At 37.8% G+C, this 21,163-nt stretch overlaps 1 protein-coding gene across 3 annotated transcripts in view; it reads right to left on the reverse strand.

Moving 5' to 3' along the window:
* Positions 1-719: 719 nt before the first annotated feature.
* LOC120424398 (SH2B adapter protein 1) overlaps positions 720-21,163 on the reverse strand; it is a 28,864-nt gene continuing 8,420 nt past the window's right edge. The window contains exons 1-6 of one of the 3 annotated variants that reach the window (XM_039588496.2): positions 17,424-17,594; positions 13,313-13,923; positions 8,065-8,196; positions 7,761-7,997; positions 6,708-7,697; positions 720-1,112 (exon numbers count right to left, since the gene is read on the reverse strand). In XM_039588496.2, the coding sequence (XP_039444430.1) occupies positions 861-1,112; positions 6,708-7,697; positions 7,761-7,997; positions 8,065-8,196; positions 13,313-13,708 (2,007 nt within the window). In that variant the 5' untranslated portion in view covers positions 13,709-13,923; positions 17,424-17,594 and the 3' untranslated portion in view covers positions 720-860. Of the gene's footprint in view, positions 1,113-1,148; positions 1,262-6,707; positions 7,698-7,760; positions 7,998-8,064; positions 8,197-13,312; positions 13,924-17,423; positions 17,595-21,163 lie in introns of those variants that run through there. The other 2 variants (XM_052710909.1, XM_039588498.2) reach the window with 2 other exon arrangements.

The following is a 21,163-nucleotide window of genomic DNA, read 5'->3' on the forward strand; positions in this document are numbered from 1 at the left end:
ATCGTTTGAAGATAATACACACCTGATCAAAACAGTTTTTGTATTGATTCCAAGCGATTTTAGAAAATTTGTTCAAAAAAGTGACTTTTTTCAGTAAATCGACTAGGGGGTGCGAGAAAGTATTTTATTATTTTGTCTTGTCTAAGTTTTTTTTTCTAAGAAAACATTGTTCCTAACATCATAATCTATCATTTAAGAAGTGAGCACTTGAAATTCCTCGACATGACCTCAAAATGGGACAGGCTATTGTACAAGCTTAACTCAAAAACATTTTTTTTTGTATGCACAATTGTCCACAAAGGAGTAGGTCTGGAATTGAAAAAAAATGGCCACGTGGTTAATGATTGGCCCCTTGGGAAAATACTAAAATTGAAGTAAAGAAGAACTTTTGCAAAAATGTCAATCTCTTAATAATAAGTCAAATGACAAAGTAAAAATAGTTTAAAACTTTAAATATTCAAATAACTTTCAATCCTCCTTTTTCATTTTAGTTTAGTGTCACTTCGATAATTGGCATAGAATCGCTCATTCGTTTTTTTTTTTGGTTTTTCATTTCCACTAAAAGTAAATAGTAATAGTGATAAATGTGGCATAAAATGCAGCAGCCGAGAGCGCTATTTGTAATAGGGTTGGAGGAGGAGGTTTGTCGCTTCTTTTCAATATGTACAAGTTTAGGCTGTCTCTTTGTGCTACTTTTTTCTTCTTCTCCTTTTGAACACATGCCCTATTTCCGTTTCCTCCTTTCGAATTACAATAGTATCTGTCTGTCTTTAAACTACCTACTAGTGTAATAATCAAGTTTGTGTTCGTGTTTCTCAATTCCAAGCATGCTGGTAAATGTTCGAGATTATCGGCCACCTTCAGACGTAGCTGTACTGGTTGTCGACGGCCCGTTGGCCATCGTCACCGGTTGCTCCGCCGGCGGACGCGTTGGCACCACCACCACCCCCGGACTGTCCAGTGGACGACGACGACGCTCCGGCTTGGCCGTCGTGGTGGTGGTGATGCTGATGCTGCTGCTGTTGGTGCACCGTCGAAACGGTCTGCTGGGACAGCTCCAGGTCGCACGTTTTGATGCGCACGCTGCCGTTCATGGTGATCACTTGCAGGGGCTGCTCCCGGGGACGGTTTGAGGGGTTTTGGTTGATTTTGGCAGGGAGAAAATATGAATTGCAGGGATTTTTTGTTTTGATGATTTTGATTTTATTTTTTCTGTGTGTGGATTTTGATCAAAGACTGACTGACTGAGAGCAATTTAGTTCTGAAAGCAAGTGAACAGTTATCAAATCGTAAATAAGCCATACTATGATAAACAACTTAATTAAAAGAAAGAAACATAATTCAACACTGGCGGTGGAAACGGTTAAGAAAGCGAAATAAAAATCAGATTAAAACTTACCTCTTTTGAACTGAAGTAGACTAACAAATTGACAGAGAGAAATAATTGAACAACCGGAATCAAATATCTTATAAAACTCGATAACATTGAAAATAGGTAACATCGATGTAACAGAGGAAGAAACAAGGTGGACAGTACAACCAGTTCAACTATGTGTGCTAGAATCTTTTCCCTTTTTATGGTCTTATGAATGATGCTTCTGGATACAGAGCTAAATTGGAATGAAAAATGCTACCGTCATCAGGGGTGACATTGGGTTTGGGGGGTGAGATTGGGTCATATAAAAAAGCAGCAATTTGAATGACCCAATCTCACCCCCAGACCCAATGTAACCCCTGATGACGGTACTTAAAAAAACATGTAGAACACCATGTTTTCGCCGTTTGCATGCAATATGTACAAGGAGCGAACCATACAAACTTTGCAGAAAACTATTCGACCCTGTCTATATTGTTTCAATATAAAGTGCTACAATTTTTGTAGGTCTTTGTTATTTTGTCATACAGGTAATGTTTGTAACATAACCACTTACAACTTTATACGTTATCGAGGTTTTTAGGTTAGTATTTTGGGAAAAAGTTAATTTTCCTCAATTTAAAAAAAGTTGTTATTTTCTGCCATTTTTAATTTTAATTTCATAATCTGAAAACAAGTAGCATTTTTTAAATGATTGGCTCGATTTAAAGAAATTGAAATTATTTTTGTTGAGATGAGTAGAACAGTGCACTACTGTTTCATTTTTGAGCTGAGCACGGAGCTTAGAAGGCACGTGGTCAACCCATGAAGAAAAGTTAACAGTTCGGTTTCAGCGAGTATGTTTGTTTGTGGGAGCATGTGCCATATTTTATTTTGCGGTTCGTTCGATTGCAATTCTTGAATTTTTTTTTTTTTAATATTTGGTTTTACAAATTTCAAGGTTCCACATTTCCAAATTCGAAAAATCATGAATCAAATGTAAAAAATACTATGAATTACAAAATTTTAAAATTCAGATAACCTAAAACACTGCTCAAAATGTAAAGCAAATAAAAACTTTGAAACTCGATTATCCGGAGCTGGGTGCTGCATAGTAGTTCGCAAAACGGCCTCAATTTTGAACTGTTAAAGTGGAACCAATTTACTGTTCGCCAAAAGTAGAGAGTATTGTTATAATTAAAAAAAAAGGTTTTTGTTTTTGCAAGAATGAATAGTGTGTGGCTTTTGAAAACCTGGAGTTGTGGTTAAGAAAGTTGAAGCCGAGATCGTCATTTTTTATAATTATGAATGGAAGTTGTTTATGGAGTCGATGCGGTTGTATCCATCCAGAAGCTGTCTTTATTGTTTGATTCCGTTTGAAAACCTGGTTTAGTGAAAATCTTCTCTGTTTGTTGGATCAGCTTCGCTAGAATGACACTCTCGCCGCAGTTCTTCGTCACCCGTAAAAAAGAAAAACCTCTTCTAACCGATCGAACACACAATTTTCCAGCAAAAAAAATCAAAAACTAGATAAAATAAAACACATACTACTGATTATAAAACAGTTCATTTACCAGTAAGAAAAAAGTCATGCTTGTGCTTGAACAGCCTCCTACTTTGTAGATGTAATCAAAGTGGAATCATTCGAAAATCACGTTACGCATTTCTCGGGTAAGTTTTCAAAAAGCCGTAAGAGCCACCGTGACCACTAACATTCGTTTTTCTCCCAATTGTTACAAAATTTAATATATTTTAAGTTTGGGGTACTTGAAAGGCGTGTAGATGAACAATCATAAGCATTTTTGAAATTGGTTTTTCGTAAGTAGGTCGAATACCGATGCAAAAAAGGTTTTGTTTACCATTGGTTCTTACGTCTTTTTGAAAACTAATCCGAGATTTTCTCTATTCATCACCCAGATCCGGAGATTCCACGTGAATCCAGCAAAATCAAGATCAAAAGTGCTCAGATTTTTTTTTAAATATGACCTGGAAGTTCCTTGGCCAACACAAATAGACACGTACTTTTTTGCTTGACAATTAGGGTGGTCCTATCCGAAATAGGGTGGTAAAAAATTGCGTTTTTGAACGATTTTTGCAAAAAGTTATATCTCCGGAACGGCTGAACCAATTTCGGTGGATCGACATTATTGTCCACGAGATTTCCAAAAAAGTGTCCACGTGGTTTGTGGATGGTCCCTAGGCAAAAGGTAATGATAGGAGGCGGTAGAGTAAGTCAAATACTATCAGAAACAAACATAAACTAAACAGAATAAATATGATTAAAATACTCAAAATTAAACAATAAAAATATAAAACAAGAGAAGTAAAGTTTTTTGTAGAACAAAATTACTCAAAATGACCTCTTAAACATGGGAAAAATAAAATAAAAATCGAGAAAACATTGATTAAGTCAGCGGTCCAAATTTCAAAACAATAAAAATAACCTGATTGGATAATCCGGAATGAAATTTTATCGAGCACTTCGGATAATCGAGTACGGACTATATTTCTCGGATTAGTTTTCAAAATACGCATGACCCATTGGTAAACAAAGCCCTTTTTGCATCGGTACTCGACCTACTTACAAAAAAACAATTTCAAAAACGTTAATTAATCCACCTTAAGGTGGTTGGTGCCTTCCTCGCATATTTTTATCAAAATATCTGTGATCCGGCCTCAAAAAAAGTTTATTTAAAACACTAAAGAACTTATAACTTTTGATAGGGTTGTCAGATCTTAAATCTTTTGGGCTTGTTGGAAAGGTCTTTTGATTACCTATCCAACGATGGGTCGCATGATAGATCCGGACAACTTTTTCATCAAAATATTTGAGATCCGGCCTCAAAAAAGTGTATAAATAACACTTAAGTGCTCATAACTTTTGATGGGGTTGTCAGATCTACAAGCTTTTGAACGCGTTGGAAAGGTCTTTCAAATACCTTTCTGACAATATATAGCAAGACGGGGTTTTTTTTTTTTTACAAAAACCACCCTTTTTTATAATATTTCAAACTCCAGCCATGTCGTATTTTTAGCATAACTTTTGAAGTACATTTCTAAACTTCATAATATTTACTAGGGTCTTGTGGGACCCCAAGACGAATCGAATGAGACCAAAACGGTCCAAATCGGTCCAGCCCAGCCTGATGGCAAGATTGTCAAATTGTATGTATGGGCCGCGATACTCACATTGGTTGGACCGTGGACCCCGCTATTTGGTCGCTTTACCCCTCTGACGCTAAATATAGGGTAAAAGAGCCAGCAAATGTGCAATTGAAAAAAAGTTTGTTTTTGTGAAAAAACATTTCAAATTGTGTTTTTGATGAATAATTTTGAATATGTTTTGTCGAAAAATAAATAACTAGAAAAAATAAAATATTATCCAGCCTTTTGAGGACGAAATCAATCGTTCACATTTTTTAATGTTAACTTTATTAACATATTTTAGTGTTAAATGAGGTTAAATGTCAATATTCCAAGAAGAAGATGTACAGCTTGTGACGATAAACTACCTTTCCTTTACTTAGAAATCGTATCCAGAAGGAAAACGATCACCAGCTATGTTGGTCCGCACCGGGTTCTGAACTCCCATTTGCGAGGCGGAAGCCTTACCGCATGGCTCGGTCTTAACAAAAAAAATAACTAGACAATAAATAACAATTTCAAATTACAAACCTAAATATTAAATAAACTTATTTTCAAATTTACTTATAAATGGCCTGTATACCCTATTTTGTGCAACCAGTTTATGGAGCATTCACCCTATATGGACTGTCAAAAGTGAGGTTCACTTTTTGACAAGCTTGCCACCAGTCTGGTCCAGCCAGTCCGGAGATAATCGTGTGCATATTTTTCGGTGTACGGACTCACATCCAGACACACGCACAGACATTTGTTCAGAATTTGATTCTGAGTCGATTAGTATACGTGAAGGTGGGTCTACGAGGTCAAAGAAAGAAGTTCATTTTTCGAGTGATTTATAGCCTTTCCTCATTGAGGTGAGGAAGGCAAAATCAATGCTTGAGATTGCTCATCTACACGTCCTTTAAGTGCCCTAAACTCAAAACAAATGAAATATTGTTTCAATTTGGAGAAAAACGAAAATTAGTGCCGGAGGTCACGATGGCTCTTACGGCTTTTTGAAACCTCACCCGAGATTTGAAATAATTTTTGAATTCTTAATTCATTGAATAAATTTTTGGAATCATAAATTTCTGAAATGTTGAAGAGTTTCAGAATTTAAAATTTGTAAATTTTGTTTTTTTTTTTATTTTTGAAATTTTGAATTTCAGTACATGTTTGCTAACTGGGTGTTGTTAAACTGGGCACCCAAAACTTGAAACAGACTGCGCAAACCGAAGGAAGTGATCAAGACTGTAGCACACATTTCTCACTGAACGAAATAAACAAAAGACAACACTTACAACAACTCAACCGGCGCCAATCTCTCTCATGGTGGGGATACTTTCTCTAGTTGTGTTTTTAGTTAAAAATAAATAAAACATAAAATAAAACAGCCATCATCGCAAAATTATGTATAAATTAATAATGCTCATGCTTTTTTTTTTCTCTCTTTCTTTAAACTGTATTACACTATTTCAACACAAACTGTCTCGTAGTTTTTTGTTGGTGTTGAGTTACGGTTTTTTTTTCTAGGGTTCTTGTTGTTATGCGGTTATTAGATAATAATGCGAATATTGTATCGTTCTGTTTCGGTGATGATTGCATGCACAACAACAAAACCCTTTCCTCTGTATTGGTTTCTCTCTATTTCTAACACGACGTCATCAGCTCGTGTGTCTGTGTGATCGTGTGTCTTTATGTGTTGTGTTGTAGTAGTAGTAATCTCTTTGTTTGTGGTTGTGAATAGACGTTTTGTTTTATTTGCGTTTTGAGTAGTTTAGGTTTTAGATGTAGCAGTCAAACGCTTGTTTTTTTTCTATCGACAACTATCTTTTAAAAAAATGCATCCAGATAGGAATCAAAACAGTCACGCGCCTTCTCTTTCTCTGAATCGCGCAAAAAATTAGAATAAACTTTCTCTACTCTCTGAAGTAACGGGGTTTAAAAAAAATGAACGACGAGTCTCGTATAACTCTCTAGCTCGTATTTCTAGCTCTCACCTAACATATAGTAAAGCGTGGACGGTGCGGACCGTGTTTGACACGCTCGCCGGAACCGTCCCTCTAATCGCGGTGGTGTAAATGTACGTGTGCGTGTATGTTTGTGTTTTGTGTTAACGCGCAACGGAAACAAAAAAAAAGAAGGAGAAAAACTCAAAACGAACAAAAAAGAAGAAGAGGAAAAACACAGAGCAAAACCGAAAGGGAAGAAGGTAGAAGAACTATCTCACATGTCTGGGGCTGGTGTTGGGATTGTTGGCACTGGCCGTACCGGCGGTTCCACCGGAAGTGGCTCCGGCGCCGATCGTGGTCGTCGAGTAGTTGTTGCTGTTGGACTGCTGCTGCTGGTGCTGGGCGGCCATCGCGTGCGACGGCAGCACGACAAAGTTGGTCAGCGTGACGTCGGCGGTGCCGCCACTCTCGAGCGGGATCGCGTGCTGCCGGAAGTGCTCGAGCATCTCGGTGATGGAGGGAAACCAGAGGTGCTGTACCCGGCACTGGCCCAGATCGTTCAGGGTCATGCGCAGGTGTTTCGCCTTGCCCTGGAAGTTGAACGTGAGCACGAACTCGCCCTTGCGGGTTTCGCTCTGCCGCACCAGGAACACACCGTGACTAGAGATACCGTTGTGCAGCACCAGCTGAGCCGCCTCGGACCGGGCCAGCGTGCCGTGGAACCAGGGATACTCGCGCATCATCGCCGTCAGGTCGGTGTCGGTTTCGTGCGCAGGCTCCAGGTCCGTCTCGGTCAGCTCAAAGTTCGACGAGGACGATATTCTGTCGTCGGGACGGCGCGGCGGCAACTCCGGCGCCATCATCGTCGGCACCGCGTTCAACGCCGACTGGTTGTTCAGCGTCAGGCTGTTCACTTCGTTCACCAAACTACTCGACAACCCTCCTCCTCCTCCTCCTCCACCGCCTCCGTGCGATATCGAGGTACTGTTGTTATGCTGTCCCTGACCCTGGCCCTGCCCGGGCGTCGTAACGCTCTGGTTCGCCCCGGTCAGGTCCGAAATCGGTGGCAGCTGGGACGTGGGAGTGCTACGCATACAGTAGCGTATCGTCGCCAGCCAGCTGCGCATGTCGTCGGTGTCGCGCGCCTCAATCACGTACTCCATGTTGTTGTCCGCCTTCAGCACGAAGGTATTCTCGTGGTCCGGCATCTCGAGCGCGGTCGTCTCGCGCGCCTCCGTGATCAGGAAGCAAAAGACGCCGCTGCGGGGCTGTAAATCGCAAACAAAAGTTTGTAGAAAATTTCACAACCCCATTGCCCCCCTATGTCTCACCTTCTGACTCTTGGGCGGCGAGTAAAACTCGAGCATGTACCCGCCGACCGTTTTGACCAGCACCAGTTTGCACTTTTCCCACTTGTGCGAGTTGCTCGGCTGCTCGAGACTCTCCGGCGTCAGGTAGTTGACGGTGCCCTCCTTCCGACACTCGACCACGATCTTGGCCAGTTTGGTTTTGGACGCCCGGCTGCCGGACAGCTCGACCTCGTCCGAGTGCTGCTTGTGGAAGAGGGCCTGGAATCGTAGGAGATGAGATTCATTACAAAATCCCGAAGATGGATCATGGAAGTTTGTAGCTTACATGGATTACCTTGCCCTTGCGCAAACCCTTGAACGACAACCGTCGGAAGAAGGGCTTGTGGTTGGTTTTGGGCGAGTCGGTGTCTTCGGAGTAGTCGCTTTCCTCGAGGACCATCGCGGTGCCGTTGCCGGTCTGAAAGAACAAGAGAAAAAAATATTTGTGGTTATTTTGATACCTACTCATATTAAATCATCAGATATAGCAAAAAAATCAGTTTTTGTTTGATTCTAATTATTTTAACATTTTTTAAAGTTTATGTCCCTCGACTTTGACTTGGTGACATCATCATGATGACAAGGTGTTAACATACTGGTGGCCTGTGGTAATGGCTCGTAAACCTTTGACCAGTGGAGGCCAGAGCCGAGACGGCTAAAATAAATGGCGCGCCAATGTGGGAAAGGGAAGTAGTTTGTGATTGTAGACGGTATTGTTTTGATTCGCGCTACGGTCACGACCACTCGCTTTGTTTGAACGAAACACGACGAGCGCAGCTACCCTCTGTGAAGTTCATAGGAATGACAATCTAGCGCGACCATCATCGCATAGTACTGGTATTAAAAAAAATTGTAAAATAGTGCAATTTTTACATTGCAATATCTAAAACAATTTTGAAATCATGGGTAGTGTGTATATTGAAGAGGATTAGGCATAATTAGCAGTACTACAAAAAACAACTTATTGGGATGTTCTGGATCATCCATCCCTGGAGACTCCAGGGAGTTATGATTTGTAGATCTAACGCTGTAACTATTCTCACTGAAGCTGTGCGCGTAAATCATGGTAAAAAATCAACCTGTTGCTAGCTAAGGCTGTTGATCTACAGATCTTAACTCCAGGGAGTCCTTGGAAGACCCATAACATTCCAACATAACAGCAGAGTAGTCCACCATACTCATTAGTATGCGAATATGATCCGTGGTCAAAAATCACCGACATCTTGTTCGTTACGGCGGTAGACCCACAGATCTTAACTCCAGGCAGTCCTTTTATGACCCAGAACATCTCAACCTAACAGTAGAATAGTCTACCAAACTCGAGCTATGCGAATATGATAGGGGAAATATACCCTTTCTAATCAAACACCTATCTTCGTCATATGGAGAGTTTGATGCTCGATTAAAGCTCCAAAAATACTATTTAGGCTATAAACTTACCAGCAACAGCAACACCTCGAGTAAGCACGCAAATTTATGCCATTTACTGGCCAAAAAGATCAAATTTAATGCACTTTTGATCATAATTTCCATTTTCTCATCATTTTGGTGGCCCACACATCCACACGCAAGATCTGAGGTTAACTGCTTAACGAAAGTCGCCATCAATATCTTTTCACTTGCGCTAACGTTTTCAAAGCGCTTAAGATATAAAATTGCTTCCAACTACCGGCAACATGTTCTTTTGGCCATTACTTAGCCATTACTTAGTCACTTGAAAAATAATCCCGAAACATGTAAATAATTAGCAAGCGCCATCAAAAAAACAAACGCGCTAAGTCTTCTGACGTTTCAATTTTAACTACCCATTCCAATCGAAGGCTGAAGAAAACCGAGCGAGGAGCGATGGTAAATAAAGAACAAAGGGTGGCCACCAACACCACCAACATGCTGGTGCAGCGCCTGTTGGAGTGAACAAGTGCTGCCAGGAAATTTTCGCTATAAATGCTACTTTTCGTGAGTGTTCGCTTAAAATTTCATCAATTTTGGCAGCACTAAGCAGACCCAAAAGAGCGCTCGAAGAAAAAAAAAAAAAACTAAGCTGAAAATAGAAAAATGGGCGTGGCCCAATGCACTCGACTGATTAGAATGCATTTTTGAAATATTTTTTTTAAATGCTTGTAAAAGGAATAGCATAACTTTTAATAAAAGTGAAAATAAACAGAAATATTCACAAAAAGTTGCTCTACTCTTTGGTGTACTTGGTTTTAGTGAATTTCAAGGAATAATCCCGATTATCCAGCATCATTCAAACACAGGGCTTAAAATGGGCATATTTCCCCTAGGTGGTCAAAAACCGCAGAGGCTGAACGAGGACTGGCAGTCGAACCATTTGTCGTTTGCCGATCATCCCGATCATTCGATCATCTTTTACTCCGTAATCTGAACATCCACGTGCATAAGTTTTTTTTTTGTACGAATTTTAATGCTACAAATACTGGCACAAAGAAAAAAAATGATTTCCCGCTTCCCTCCCCAAGCGCCGGACACTTTGCATAGACGCCCTTGCTCCCATAACGGCACTTAGGGTACGGAGCGACGAGAAAATAATAAGCCCCTTGTCTGTCCCACGTAGCCTAGTTATAACGCGGTAGATCGGGAATCAAACCCCGGCTCAGACCAACACAACTGGTGATTTTTTTCCTTCTAAATTCGATTGCTCTGTAAAGGGAGGGAAGAGTATCATCACATCATCACAAGCTTGACGTTATCATGACACCTTAGGGATGGCGACCTATGGAATGTTAATATTAACCAAAGGCGTGGCCATTTTGAATACCTGTTCAAAATAAAGCCCTTTATGAACACAAAACAAAGAAAAACAAATCGAAAAAAATTGGGTTAAAGATTTTAATAAAAAGAGCGTTAAAAATGCATTAAACAACATTTTTTTTCGCGAGGTAAAAATAACATTTTTGCAATTCCGTCGTGAAACTACTTACTTTTCCTGTCATTCTTGAACGACGAAATAGCCTACTTTTCTGTACCAAAAATAATAGAATCGAATAGCAACACTTTTCAAAATAAATGCTGAAAAGTTCTACTTTTCAGCACTGAAATGGGTGCTGAAAAGTTGAACTTTTCAGCACTTGTTTCGAAAAGTAACACTTTTCAACATTTTTTTATTTAAACGATTTATTGACAAAATACATGAAAATTCGACATAAAATTTCACTCAATGGGTGTTTTTCGAAATTGCAAAAAATGTTGTATGGAACTCGTTGCAAAACTTGATTTTTTCAGCACTCGTCGTATTTATCCAACTCGGTGAACCTCGTTGGATAAATGTACGACTCGTGCTGAAAAAATCCTCTTTTTGCAACTTGTTGCATAAACTACTATTTCCGTTCCATAAACATTTGAAATATATGACAAAACTAGGATTGTTGGCTACAAATGGGTAGAAGTAACCTTTGATCAATTTCAAATAGTTCATAGGGGCAGGGGGGGGGGGGCAGAATAGTTGATAGGGGCAGGGGGGGGAGGCTTTAGAATGGATTTAGACCAACTGTAAGGCAAGAGTCTTATAAAGTACGGCAAATAACATCACCACATCGAAAACGACGTTTGAATTCATTGTATTTTTCGAATTATGAGCAAAAATGTGAATTATTGACAAAAACACGCAAATGTTGTTTATTTCGAGGTTCTTAAATAAGCTTTCTCGAAAGTTAGATTGTTTGAAAAAGTTATTATGTTACCAGGAGCTATTACGAAGGTAATCAAACAACAACGGAACCTTCAAATCATTTAGAGGCTTGGTGGTGGAAGTGTTAAATTAAAATCCACTTGGGGGCAGAATGGACCACCCTTTTCCTGCCTTATAAAAAACAAACAAAAGTTATGAAATTTTGGTTAACCCTCTACTGCCCAAATTTTTTTTTCGAGAATATTTATTTTTCCCGTGTTCAGGAGGTCATTTTGAGCAACTTTTGTTCTACGAAAAACTTTACTTCTCTTGTTTTATGTTTTTCTTGTTTCATTTTTAGTATTTTAATTTGCATTTATCTTGTTTAGTTTATGTTTGTTTTTGGTAGTATATGGCCTACTCTACCACCTCCTATCATTACATTTTGCCTATTTAATTTTTTCATGTTTACAGTAACTTTTTCAATTGTTTGCATGTTTTTCACATTTTCTGCTATAAAATGAAACCATTATCATTTAAATTGTAAATAAATGCGTAGAGGCATAGTCTGGGGCACTAGAAAAATTACTGCCTACTTCTTTTTACTTAAAATATAGGAAATGTTAGTAAAAAACACAGCCAAAGTTGACCCCCCCAAAAAAAAATACATTTTTAAAAACATTGGCAAAGTCACATAAAACAAGTGAAACTTCTAACCCTAAAATTTTCCAAAATTTTAAAAGTTCTTCTTTCCAATGCTTTTTGAAGATCAAAAATTGGTTGAAAAATGGATTTTTGGCGATTTTTTAAATCGAAGCCCGTCTAGAGGCGGGGTTGGGTTGTAGAGGGTTAAATGGATTATGTCGCTCCTGGTAGGTTTACAAATCACGTTTAATGGTTTAATGCAACATTAGTTGATTTTTTAGTTGTTTTGATGCTTATTTGTAAAAATAGTGTCTTATTTCAACATATTAAAACTCTTTTCAAAAATGTTTGTTTTGGTAAGTGATTATTTTCATAAAAGTGGTCTAACTTAATGGAAACTATGTTAGAAAGGTCCCTTAAGTCATTTTTTTTTTTGTTTCTGTCATACGACTGCTGAGACCATAGTTGGTCCATCTCGCCAAGTCATTAATTATCTCCCTTCAACGTTTTATTAGACAAAATGGCTTGTTTTGCTTATTTGTAATCCTCTTGCTATACAATAGATAATCAAGACACAAAACTTAGTAAAACTGATAATTTCGTGAAAGAAAATACTTGGTGGGACAATTATGCGTAGAAGTACAAGGATGGGACAAACAGACTTGGTGTTGTTTTTAATGAGTTTGTGAACAAAGTTCTAGATTTTATGTGTTTTTCTCAAAGTGTACGTAAAAATAAACTTAAAAATGACAAAAAGTCAGAATCGACCAAAAATGACATGGGACAATTATGCGTAGAACGGCAGTATAGAACATTGAAGGGAACATCCCAAAGCATAAGCCTACTACACTGAATTCATAAATCTTTAAGTTTTTCTATGGTTTTTGGCGCATTTTTCTTCGGCGATCCATTCTGCCCCCCCCCCCCCCCTGCCCCTACAAACAATTTCATCAAACAATACATCATGTGCTGTTTAACCAAAATTGTAAATCAAGGCAGAGAAAAAAAAACGGCCGCCTAAAATCAATCTAATAAAACCGATCTTGCTACTTGGTAGCACTTTGGCTATGGTTATATTAATTAATAACAATAACAAACTAATCAAACCCAATCAATGTCGACATCAACACTTTGTCGTAACAACTGCTCGTTAAACGAACAAAAAGATTCCCGTTCCCCGCTTATCTATAGTGTGTGATGCAATCGCTTCAAGCTTCTAATCTTGGCACGCGACACTGCCCACACACAACTCAGAACTCACCTTGCTCTGCATGCGCCTCCGGTAAAAGTCGTGCTCAAAGTGTTCCTGGAAGCACTCGATGAAGCGCCGCATAAAGTCCCGGTGCGAGACGGTTTGGCGGGCCGATTCCGGCAGGTTGTTGGTAACGTAGTGCACGCAGGAACGCGCAAAATCCGCCGAAGCGGCCCGGGCGTGTCGTTCGCAGAATTCGGCCCAAACGCCCCCACTGCCGGTGGTTGCTCCGGACGATGCCGTCGTCGTGGTCTGCGCCGCGGCCGAGGTCGGGCCCGTCGTGGAAGTGGCGCCGCCGATGGCCACTCCCGAGGCCGAGGTTGGTGTGGACGTGGTTGGTGCCGTGGCCACCGGGCCACCACCGGCACTGCAAAAGCTCTGATCGCCGTCGGTCAGGTTGGCCATTTTGTGGGGCTTTTTTTACGGTTTTTGTGCAACGACTGTAGTTCCGGCTGGGAGGCCGGATTTTTTAAAAAGAGCTTTCACTGCAAACGGTCAGTGCCGTTTGCTATCAGTTGCACGGAACGTAAAACTTTTCTGTTTCCTTATCTATATCACGGCGATGTGATGGTACAAATTCATTTATTTTTTATCTTAACACATATTCATCGTGGGTGTATCTGAAAAAGAGACAAAGGAAAAAAATCGTGAGAAAGAGACTTTAACAATTGAAATCACTGGAATAAGAGAAGTAATCGAATCAAGCTAGAGTGCAAAATTCTTCCAATAGCATCAGAACTCGGAAGGCACATCGCCGAGCAGGTTTACAAACTAGTTATAAAAAATCTATCATGACGTCCCTCCCTTAAAATTGCGCTTGCGAAATTGGTTTTGTGGCGGCTTTTGTGGTTAAACGCTGTTGCGTTGCATTTGGAAGATCGTGAAAGCGAAAATGAGAGAGAAAAGAAGGATGTCAAACGCGAGTGTGTAAACACAAAAATGTGTTCGGCTATGTTCGGTGTTCGGCGCTGAGAGTATCAGTTAACCCTGACGAGTTATTAGCGATTTAAAATTGACACAGTTACTTATTTTTACCTATTGTCACCCTAGTATATATTCGCAAGTCTTTATCTTCGGAGCGGATTTTCTGATCAATTTAATGTCTTCGGCAAAGTGTTGCCACCGAGTTATGAATTATCGAAGAAATAGTGTTTTTTTTTTAACAACTCGACTTAACAATACATATATTTTTTAAAAAAGAGATCAGAAAATTGTATTGATGATTCGCATTCGCATAAAAAATTCAGAGATATCGACTTTGCACGACTGCACTCAATTTCTAGCGCAGATTGAAAAAAAAAACTCTTTTTTATTGTTTCTATATATTGAGTGGCTGTATCTCAGCAACAAATAGACCAATCTTTAATGTTTTTTAGACAAATTTTTAGTAACTTTTCTCAACTTTTCGAAAACAAACATTTTAAGAAATGGACACTTATAAAAACTTTTTTTTATGAAAAAATGTTGATTTTTTCCCAAAATCAAACTTTTTGCTCTGAATTGGAAAACGAGGCGCCTTTGAAAAAAAAAGCGTTCCTTTTTTACTTCAATTCGATTTTAAAAATCATGCAATTTTTTTTTAAATCATGTAAAAAAGTTTGTTTTACATGTTTAAAAAAAAAACTATTTCTAGAAAAAACTGTGGAGCAAAATTTTTACCCATACTTCTCTATTGCTTAGTAAAAGATATAAAAGATAAAAAAATATAAAAAATCGAAAATCTAAAAAAAAATATAAAAAATCGAAAATCTAAAAAAAATAATGAGAAAATTCAACTTTTGGTGATAAAACGAGTAATTAGCAGTTCTCTCAGATTCCGGTCATTCGATTTTTTTTTGTATTTTTTTAATCCAGCCGAAACTTTTATGGTGTCTTCGGTATGCCCAAAGAAGCCATTTTGCATCATTAGTTTGTCCATATAATTTTCCATACAAATTTGGCAGCTGGCCATACAAAAATGATGTATGAAAATTCAAAAATCGACAACTTTTCAGAAATTTCCAGGTTGTGCAAAAAATCTTTGAGCGAGTTATGAATTTTTGAATCAATACTAATTTTTTCAAAAAATCGAAAAATTGGCCGCAAAAATTTTTCAACTTTATTTTTCGATGTAAAATCAAATTTGCAATCAAAAAGTACGTAAGTAAAAATTTTGATAAGGTGCACCGTTTTCAAATTAAAGCCATTTTAAGGTAACTTTTTTTTTTAATAGTCGCAGTTTTTCATTTTTAAAAATTGGTGCACATGTTTGCCCACTTTTGAAAAAAATATTTTTGAAAAGCTGAGAATTCTCTATATTTTGCTTTTTGAACTTTGTTGATACGACCTTTAGTTGCTGAGATATTGCCATGCTAAGGTTTAAAAACAGGAAAATTTATGTTTTCTAAGTCTTACCCAAACAACACACCATTTACTAATGTCAATATCTCAGCAATTAATGGTTCGATTTTCAATTTTAAAATATGAAACAATCGTGAAATTTTCCGATCTTTTCGAAAAAAATACTTTCAAATATTTTAAACCAAGACTAACATTTTTAAAGGGCGTAATAATGAGTCGTATCAGCAAAGTTCAAAAAAGCAAAATATAGAGAAATTTCTTAGCTTTTCAAAAATATTTTTTTTCAAAAGTGGGCAAACATGTGCACCAATTTTTAAAAATGAAAAACTGCGACTATTTAAAAAAAAGTCACCTGAAAATGTATTTAACTTGAAAACGGTGCACTTTATCAAAATTTCACTAAAGTACTTTTTGATTGCAAATTTGATTTTACATCGAAAAATGAAGTTGAAAAATTTTTGCGACCAATTTTTCGATTTTTTGAAAAAATCAGTATTGATTCAAAAATTCATAACTCGCTCTAAGATTTTTTGCACAACCTGGAAATTTCTGAAAAGTTGGCATTTGATGTCCTCTAAAACATATCAAAAAATTAAAAAAAATAAAAATGGTGTTGTTTTGCAAATCAAGTTTTAGTGACAAAAAGTTAAATAAAAAATTACCATTTTTTTTCCGTGCATCATTTTTTTTCAGTGTAGTCCATATTCATACCTACAACTTTGCCGAAGACACCAAATCGATCAAAAAAATCCTTCAAAAGATACAGATTTTTGAATTTTCATACATCATTTTTGTATGGCCAGCTGCCAAATTTGTATGGAAAATTATATGGACAAACTAATGATGCAAAATGGCTTCTTTGGGCATACCGAAGGCACCAAAAAAGTTTCAGTCGAATTAAAAAATACAAAAATTAAAATTTAAGAAAAAATAACGATTTCGTAGAGAATTGCTCTAATAAAATTAATGGACGATTTTTTAGAGAGAGACACTTTTTTTTAATAGTCCTAACCAATAGCAAAAATAAAATCAAATGGACGATAGATACCCAAGTAACCACAAGCACTTATTTGAAGTACTAATTCAGCACTAAATCAGCACTGAAATGTTTCGAAGTAGTAAATAAGCTTTGCGAAGGCCTTAAAGTACCAAAACTTTGCAGCATTACAACTGGCATTAAATCATTATTCACGACCTTGAATATGTGCTTCAAAGCATTTTAAAGGAATCTGATGGATCGAATGAGGTCAATACGGTATATACGTCAATTAGTATACGTGAAGGTGGGTCTAGGAGGTCAAATTAAGAAGTTCTTTTTTCGAGTGATTTTATAGCCTTTCTTCAGTGAGGAAGGCAAAAAAAAAATGGAAGGTTACACATTAATAGATGTAAATCTACACAATTTCTTCTGACGAAATATATGTCCACATTCCCAAATGTAACAATGGCATTTTCTACTGTGCAGCAACTGAAGCTACACTTCACCCAACTCCTTAGAGGTGAACAATGACCATCATCGCACTAACAATTTCAACTATTCAAACATAAATATTCCTTCACACTCAAACAAACTGCGCTTTGATTGCGCCCATCCACTGCCCGTGTTCAGTCCTGAGTCTTATCACGCCACCAACCAACAACAACAACACCAAAACCAACAATGACACCACACACATATTCGTGGCGTTGCATTCTTCTCGTGCACAGGTTGGTCGTATCGTTATAGGTATTTACATAGGCATCCCAACCTCCTCAACGCAACAGAGCCAAATTTACATACTTTGGAATATCTACGGCGACGTCGACACAAAATCTCCTCTCCTTTTACGACTGCGAGGTGGTTGATATCTTAACAGATCTTCAAGCTAATCCAATTTAGGTAGAGTTCACTCATCCTTCTCGTCCAACACTTTGCACCTTTGCAGCTTTCTATTACGAACTTCTGCCTTCTATTGATTGATTGCGACGTAGAATAACGCCAAAGAACCTGCTGCTACAGCTGCCTTGTTTACGTTCACACACAGTATACCTACTCCTGGCTGTGCTCGCCAGATTGTCATTTTCTGCCAACCCAACCTAGAGAGAGCTCTGTGTGTTTGTGTGTGTCTTTTCTGTTGTTTGCTGGTTGACTTCTCTTATCAGATACCGCGCTCCAAGTCTCTCTTTCGCGCTTTATTTGCTGTTGCTTTTCCTTCCCCGGCCTAGACTTCAAACGCAGCTATTAGATGAGCTCGCTCGCTCTCTCTCTCTCTCGATTGTTCCACGTTCAAACGGCGAGGACGATTCAATCAGCGAATTCTTCCCCCCTTGGATCCGGAAGTCCCCCCCTCTCTACCTTCCACAGTTGAACTAGCTATTCTAGCTCTGTTCTGTGTCTGGGTCAGATTGAACTGAACATACAGTTGTTGTTGGTGTCGGAATGTGAATTAAGAGAGAGAGAGAGAGTGAAAAAACTAACAACGACGACACAATCAACGGTGTTGCGCTGGTGGTAAAGTGTTTTGATTTTTGAATTTCACGGTCACTTTGTACAATACTGGCACCCGCCGACTGTGTGGTGACGACGCCACAGACCGTTGAATAAATGGACGCAGTGCTTGTGACTGATTGAGGCGTTCGGGAATGTGTGTTGGTTGCTGGCGTTGTCTTCGGTAGAATAACCCTGGCCTGGGCGATTCTTTTTTTTTGTTTTTTTGCTCAAAATCGCATGGTTCTTCTCAATTCTGTTAAAATTCTCCCAAAAACGAGCATTTTTTTTCGAAAAAAATATTTTTTGTATTTTTAGATTTGGATGAAATTTTGTATGACCAAAAAAGAAGCCACTATGCTGCATTAGTATGTACAAACGGGACTCCATACAATTTTGGCAGCTGTCCATACAAAAAGGCTATCAAAATAGTAAAAATCTGTGCCTTGAGAACAGGTTTTCTGATCAATTTAGTTTCTTCGTCAAAAAATATAGCAATATGCTTAGGACTTCTCAAAAAAATTGTTACTCTCTAAGAAAAAACTATAAATTTTTCGGCTTTCACACAAAATATTGAATTGCACAAACTAATCAGTTTTGAAAAATCTAATTTTTGGATATGTTTTAAGGAGGCATTAGACTATGGCAAACAAACAAACTCGCATTTTCTGACAGTTTGTCGCAAAAAGTTTTCGAGTTTGGTAAACCACGAAAAGTTTGAGTTTCTTTGTCATAACCTAATACCTCCTTTAGATGACAAAAAATGCCATCTTTCGAGCTATGGCACAAGTTGGTCCATATTCCTTTGAGGCAGTGTTGCCAATATTTCGCAAAGCGTTGACAAAAATGTCGAACAACTTTTTGATTTGTTTTTTGCCTTCCTCACCTTACTGAGGAAAGGCTATAAAATCACTCGAAAAACGAAATTCTTAATTTGACCTCCTAGACCCACCTTCATGTATACATATCGACTCAGAATCAAATTCTAAGCAAATGTCTGTGTGTGTGGTGGGATGTTGATCAAAAAAATTTGCACTGGATTATCTCTGCACTGGCTGAACCGATTTGGACCGTTTTGGTCTCATTCGATCTGTCTTAGGGTCCCATAAGTTGCTATTGAAAATTATAAAGTTTAGTTAAGTACTTCAAAAGTTATGCTAAAAAAACGATTTTAACAAAAGTCCGAAAGATTGTAAAAAGGGTGGTTTTTGTAAGAAACCTCGTCATGTTATACATTTTTAGAAAGGTATTCAAAAGACCTTTCCAACGAGTTCAATAGATTGCAGATCTGACAACCCTATCAAAAGTTATAAGCACTTAAGTGTTATTTATGCACTTTTTGGAGGCCGGATCTCACATATTTTGATGAAAACGTTGTCCGGATCTATAATGCGACCTGTCGTTGGATAGGTAATTAAAAGACCTTTCTAAATGTGAGGAAGGCACCAACCACCGTAGGGTGGATTAAGTAACTTTTTTTTTTAATTTTTCCTTCTCTTGCCAAATCCATTGTTAGAATATCCAATTACATCTAAATGAATTATAGTGTAAACCATAGTTGAAAGGAACTTCAAAACTCTATTAGGTTAGTAGAAACACGAAATTGTAAATTGATTATTTACTAGGTAGTAAACACTAATTGAACTGAATTGAAATTTTATTTTTTTTTCTCTCGATTTTTTTTTTCAATTTTTGAAATTCTTCCAGACTTGATTATTCGAAAGCGTTGGAAATTAAAAAAATAATATCTTAGTAAATATTGCTCGGTTTGTTCTAGAGGTCGTATCGAGGTGCTCCGATTTGGATGAAACTTTCAGCGTTTGTTTGTCTATACATGAGATGAACTCATGCCAAATATGAGCCCTCTACGACAAAGGGAAGTGGGGTAAAACGGGCAGTGAAGTTTGAGGTCAAAAAAACATTAAAAATCTTAAAATTGCACGCATTTCCGTAAAACTTTATCAATTCCAACTCTCTTAGATGCATTCGAAAGGACTATTGAAGCCCTTTAAAATGTGCTATAGACATCCAGGATTGGTTTGACTTTTTCTCATAGCTTTTGCAAATTACCGTTAAAAATGGATTTTTTTAAAACCTTAATATCTTTTTGCAACAGCCTCCAACACCCATACTCCTATAGGTCAAAAGTTAGGGAATTTCATGGACTATACTGCCGTTCTACGCATAATTGTCCCATGTTCAAAAAAGTGCAACTGAGAAAAACGCGATTGAAATTTTTCGATCGATTTCTGTGTTTCTACGCATAATTGTCCCGTGGGTTCCTATTCGCCCTATGTGTCCCTTATCGCCCCAGTTAGCAGTTTTCACTCTTATTTGTGATTCTCTTGCTATACAACATGTAAACAAGACATAATGCTTAGTAAATCTAATGATTCCGTGTAGTATAAAACTTGGTGGGACAATTATGCGTAGAAGTTTAACGTTGTTTTTGATGAGTTTCCGAACAAAGTACCAGATTTTATGTGTTTTTCTTAAAGTACACATAAAACTAAACTTAAAAATGTCATAAAGTCAAAATCGTCCAAAACTGACATGGGACAATTATGCGTAGAACGGCAGTATAAGCCTACGGTAATAATTTTTTGGCCAATCGCAGTTTTTCTCATAGTTTTTCGATTTTTCAATAACAAACATTTTACAACGTTAGTTTTTGCCCTGTAGGCCAAAAAGACGGCACATTTTGGTCTCAATTTTGTCATATTCGGAATCCTCGGACAATTTCACGTAAGTTAGAAGTATTGGAGTTGTAAATTTGATTGAAAACATGCCATTTAGAATGAATTAAAATATTTTTTTACATTTTGTCGGATTAGGGGTGAAACAGATATTCGCCTACTTGATACAGCATTTGACGTATTGATCACAGAATAAACCAAATCTAACTCTTTTTCAAAAATGTTTTATTTAATTATTTTTCAATATCAAATTTACAACTACAATACTTCTAACTTACGTGAAATTGTCCGAGGATTCCGAATATGACAAAATTGAGACCAAAAAGTGCCGATATGGTGGCCTACAGGGCAAAAACT

The sequence above is a fragment of the Culex pipiens genome, chromosome 3 (genome assembly GCF_016801865.2).
Source record: "Culex pipiens pallens isolate TS chromosome 3, TS_CPP_V2, whole genome shotgun sequence".
Taxonomy (NCBI): domain Eukaryota; kingdom Metazoa; phylum Arthropoda; class Insecta; order Diptera; family Culicidae; genus Culex; species Culex pipiens.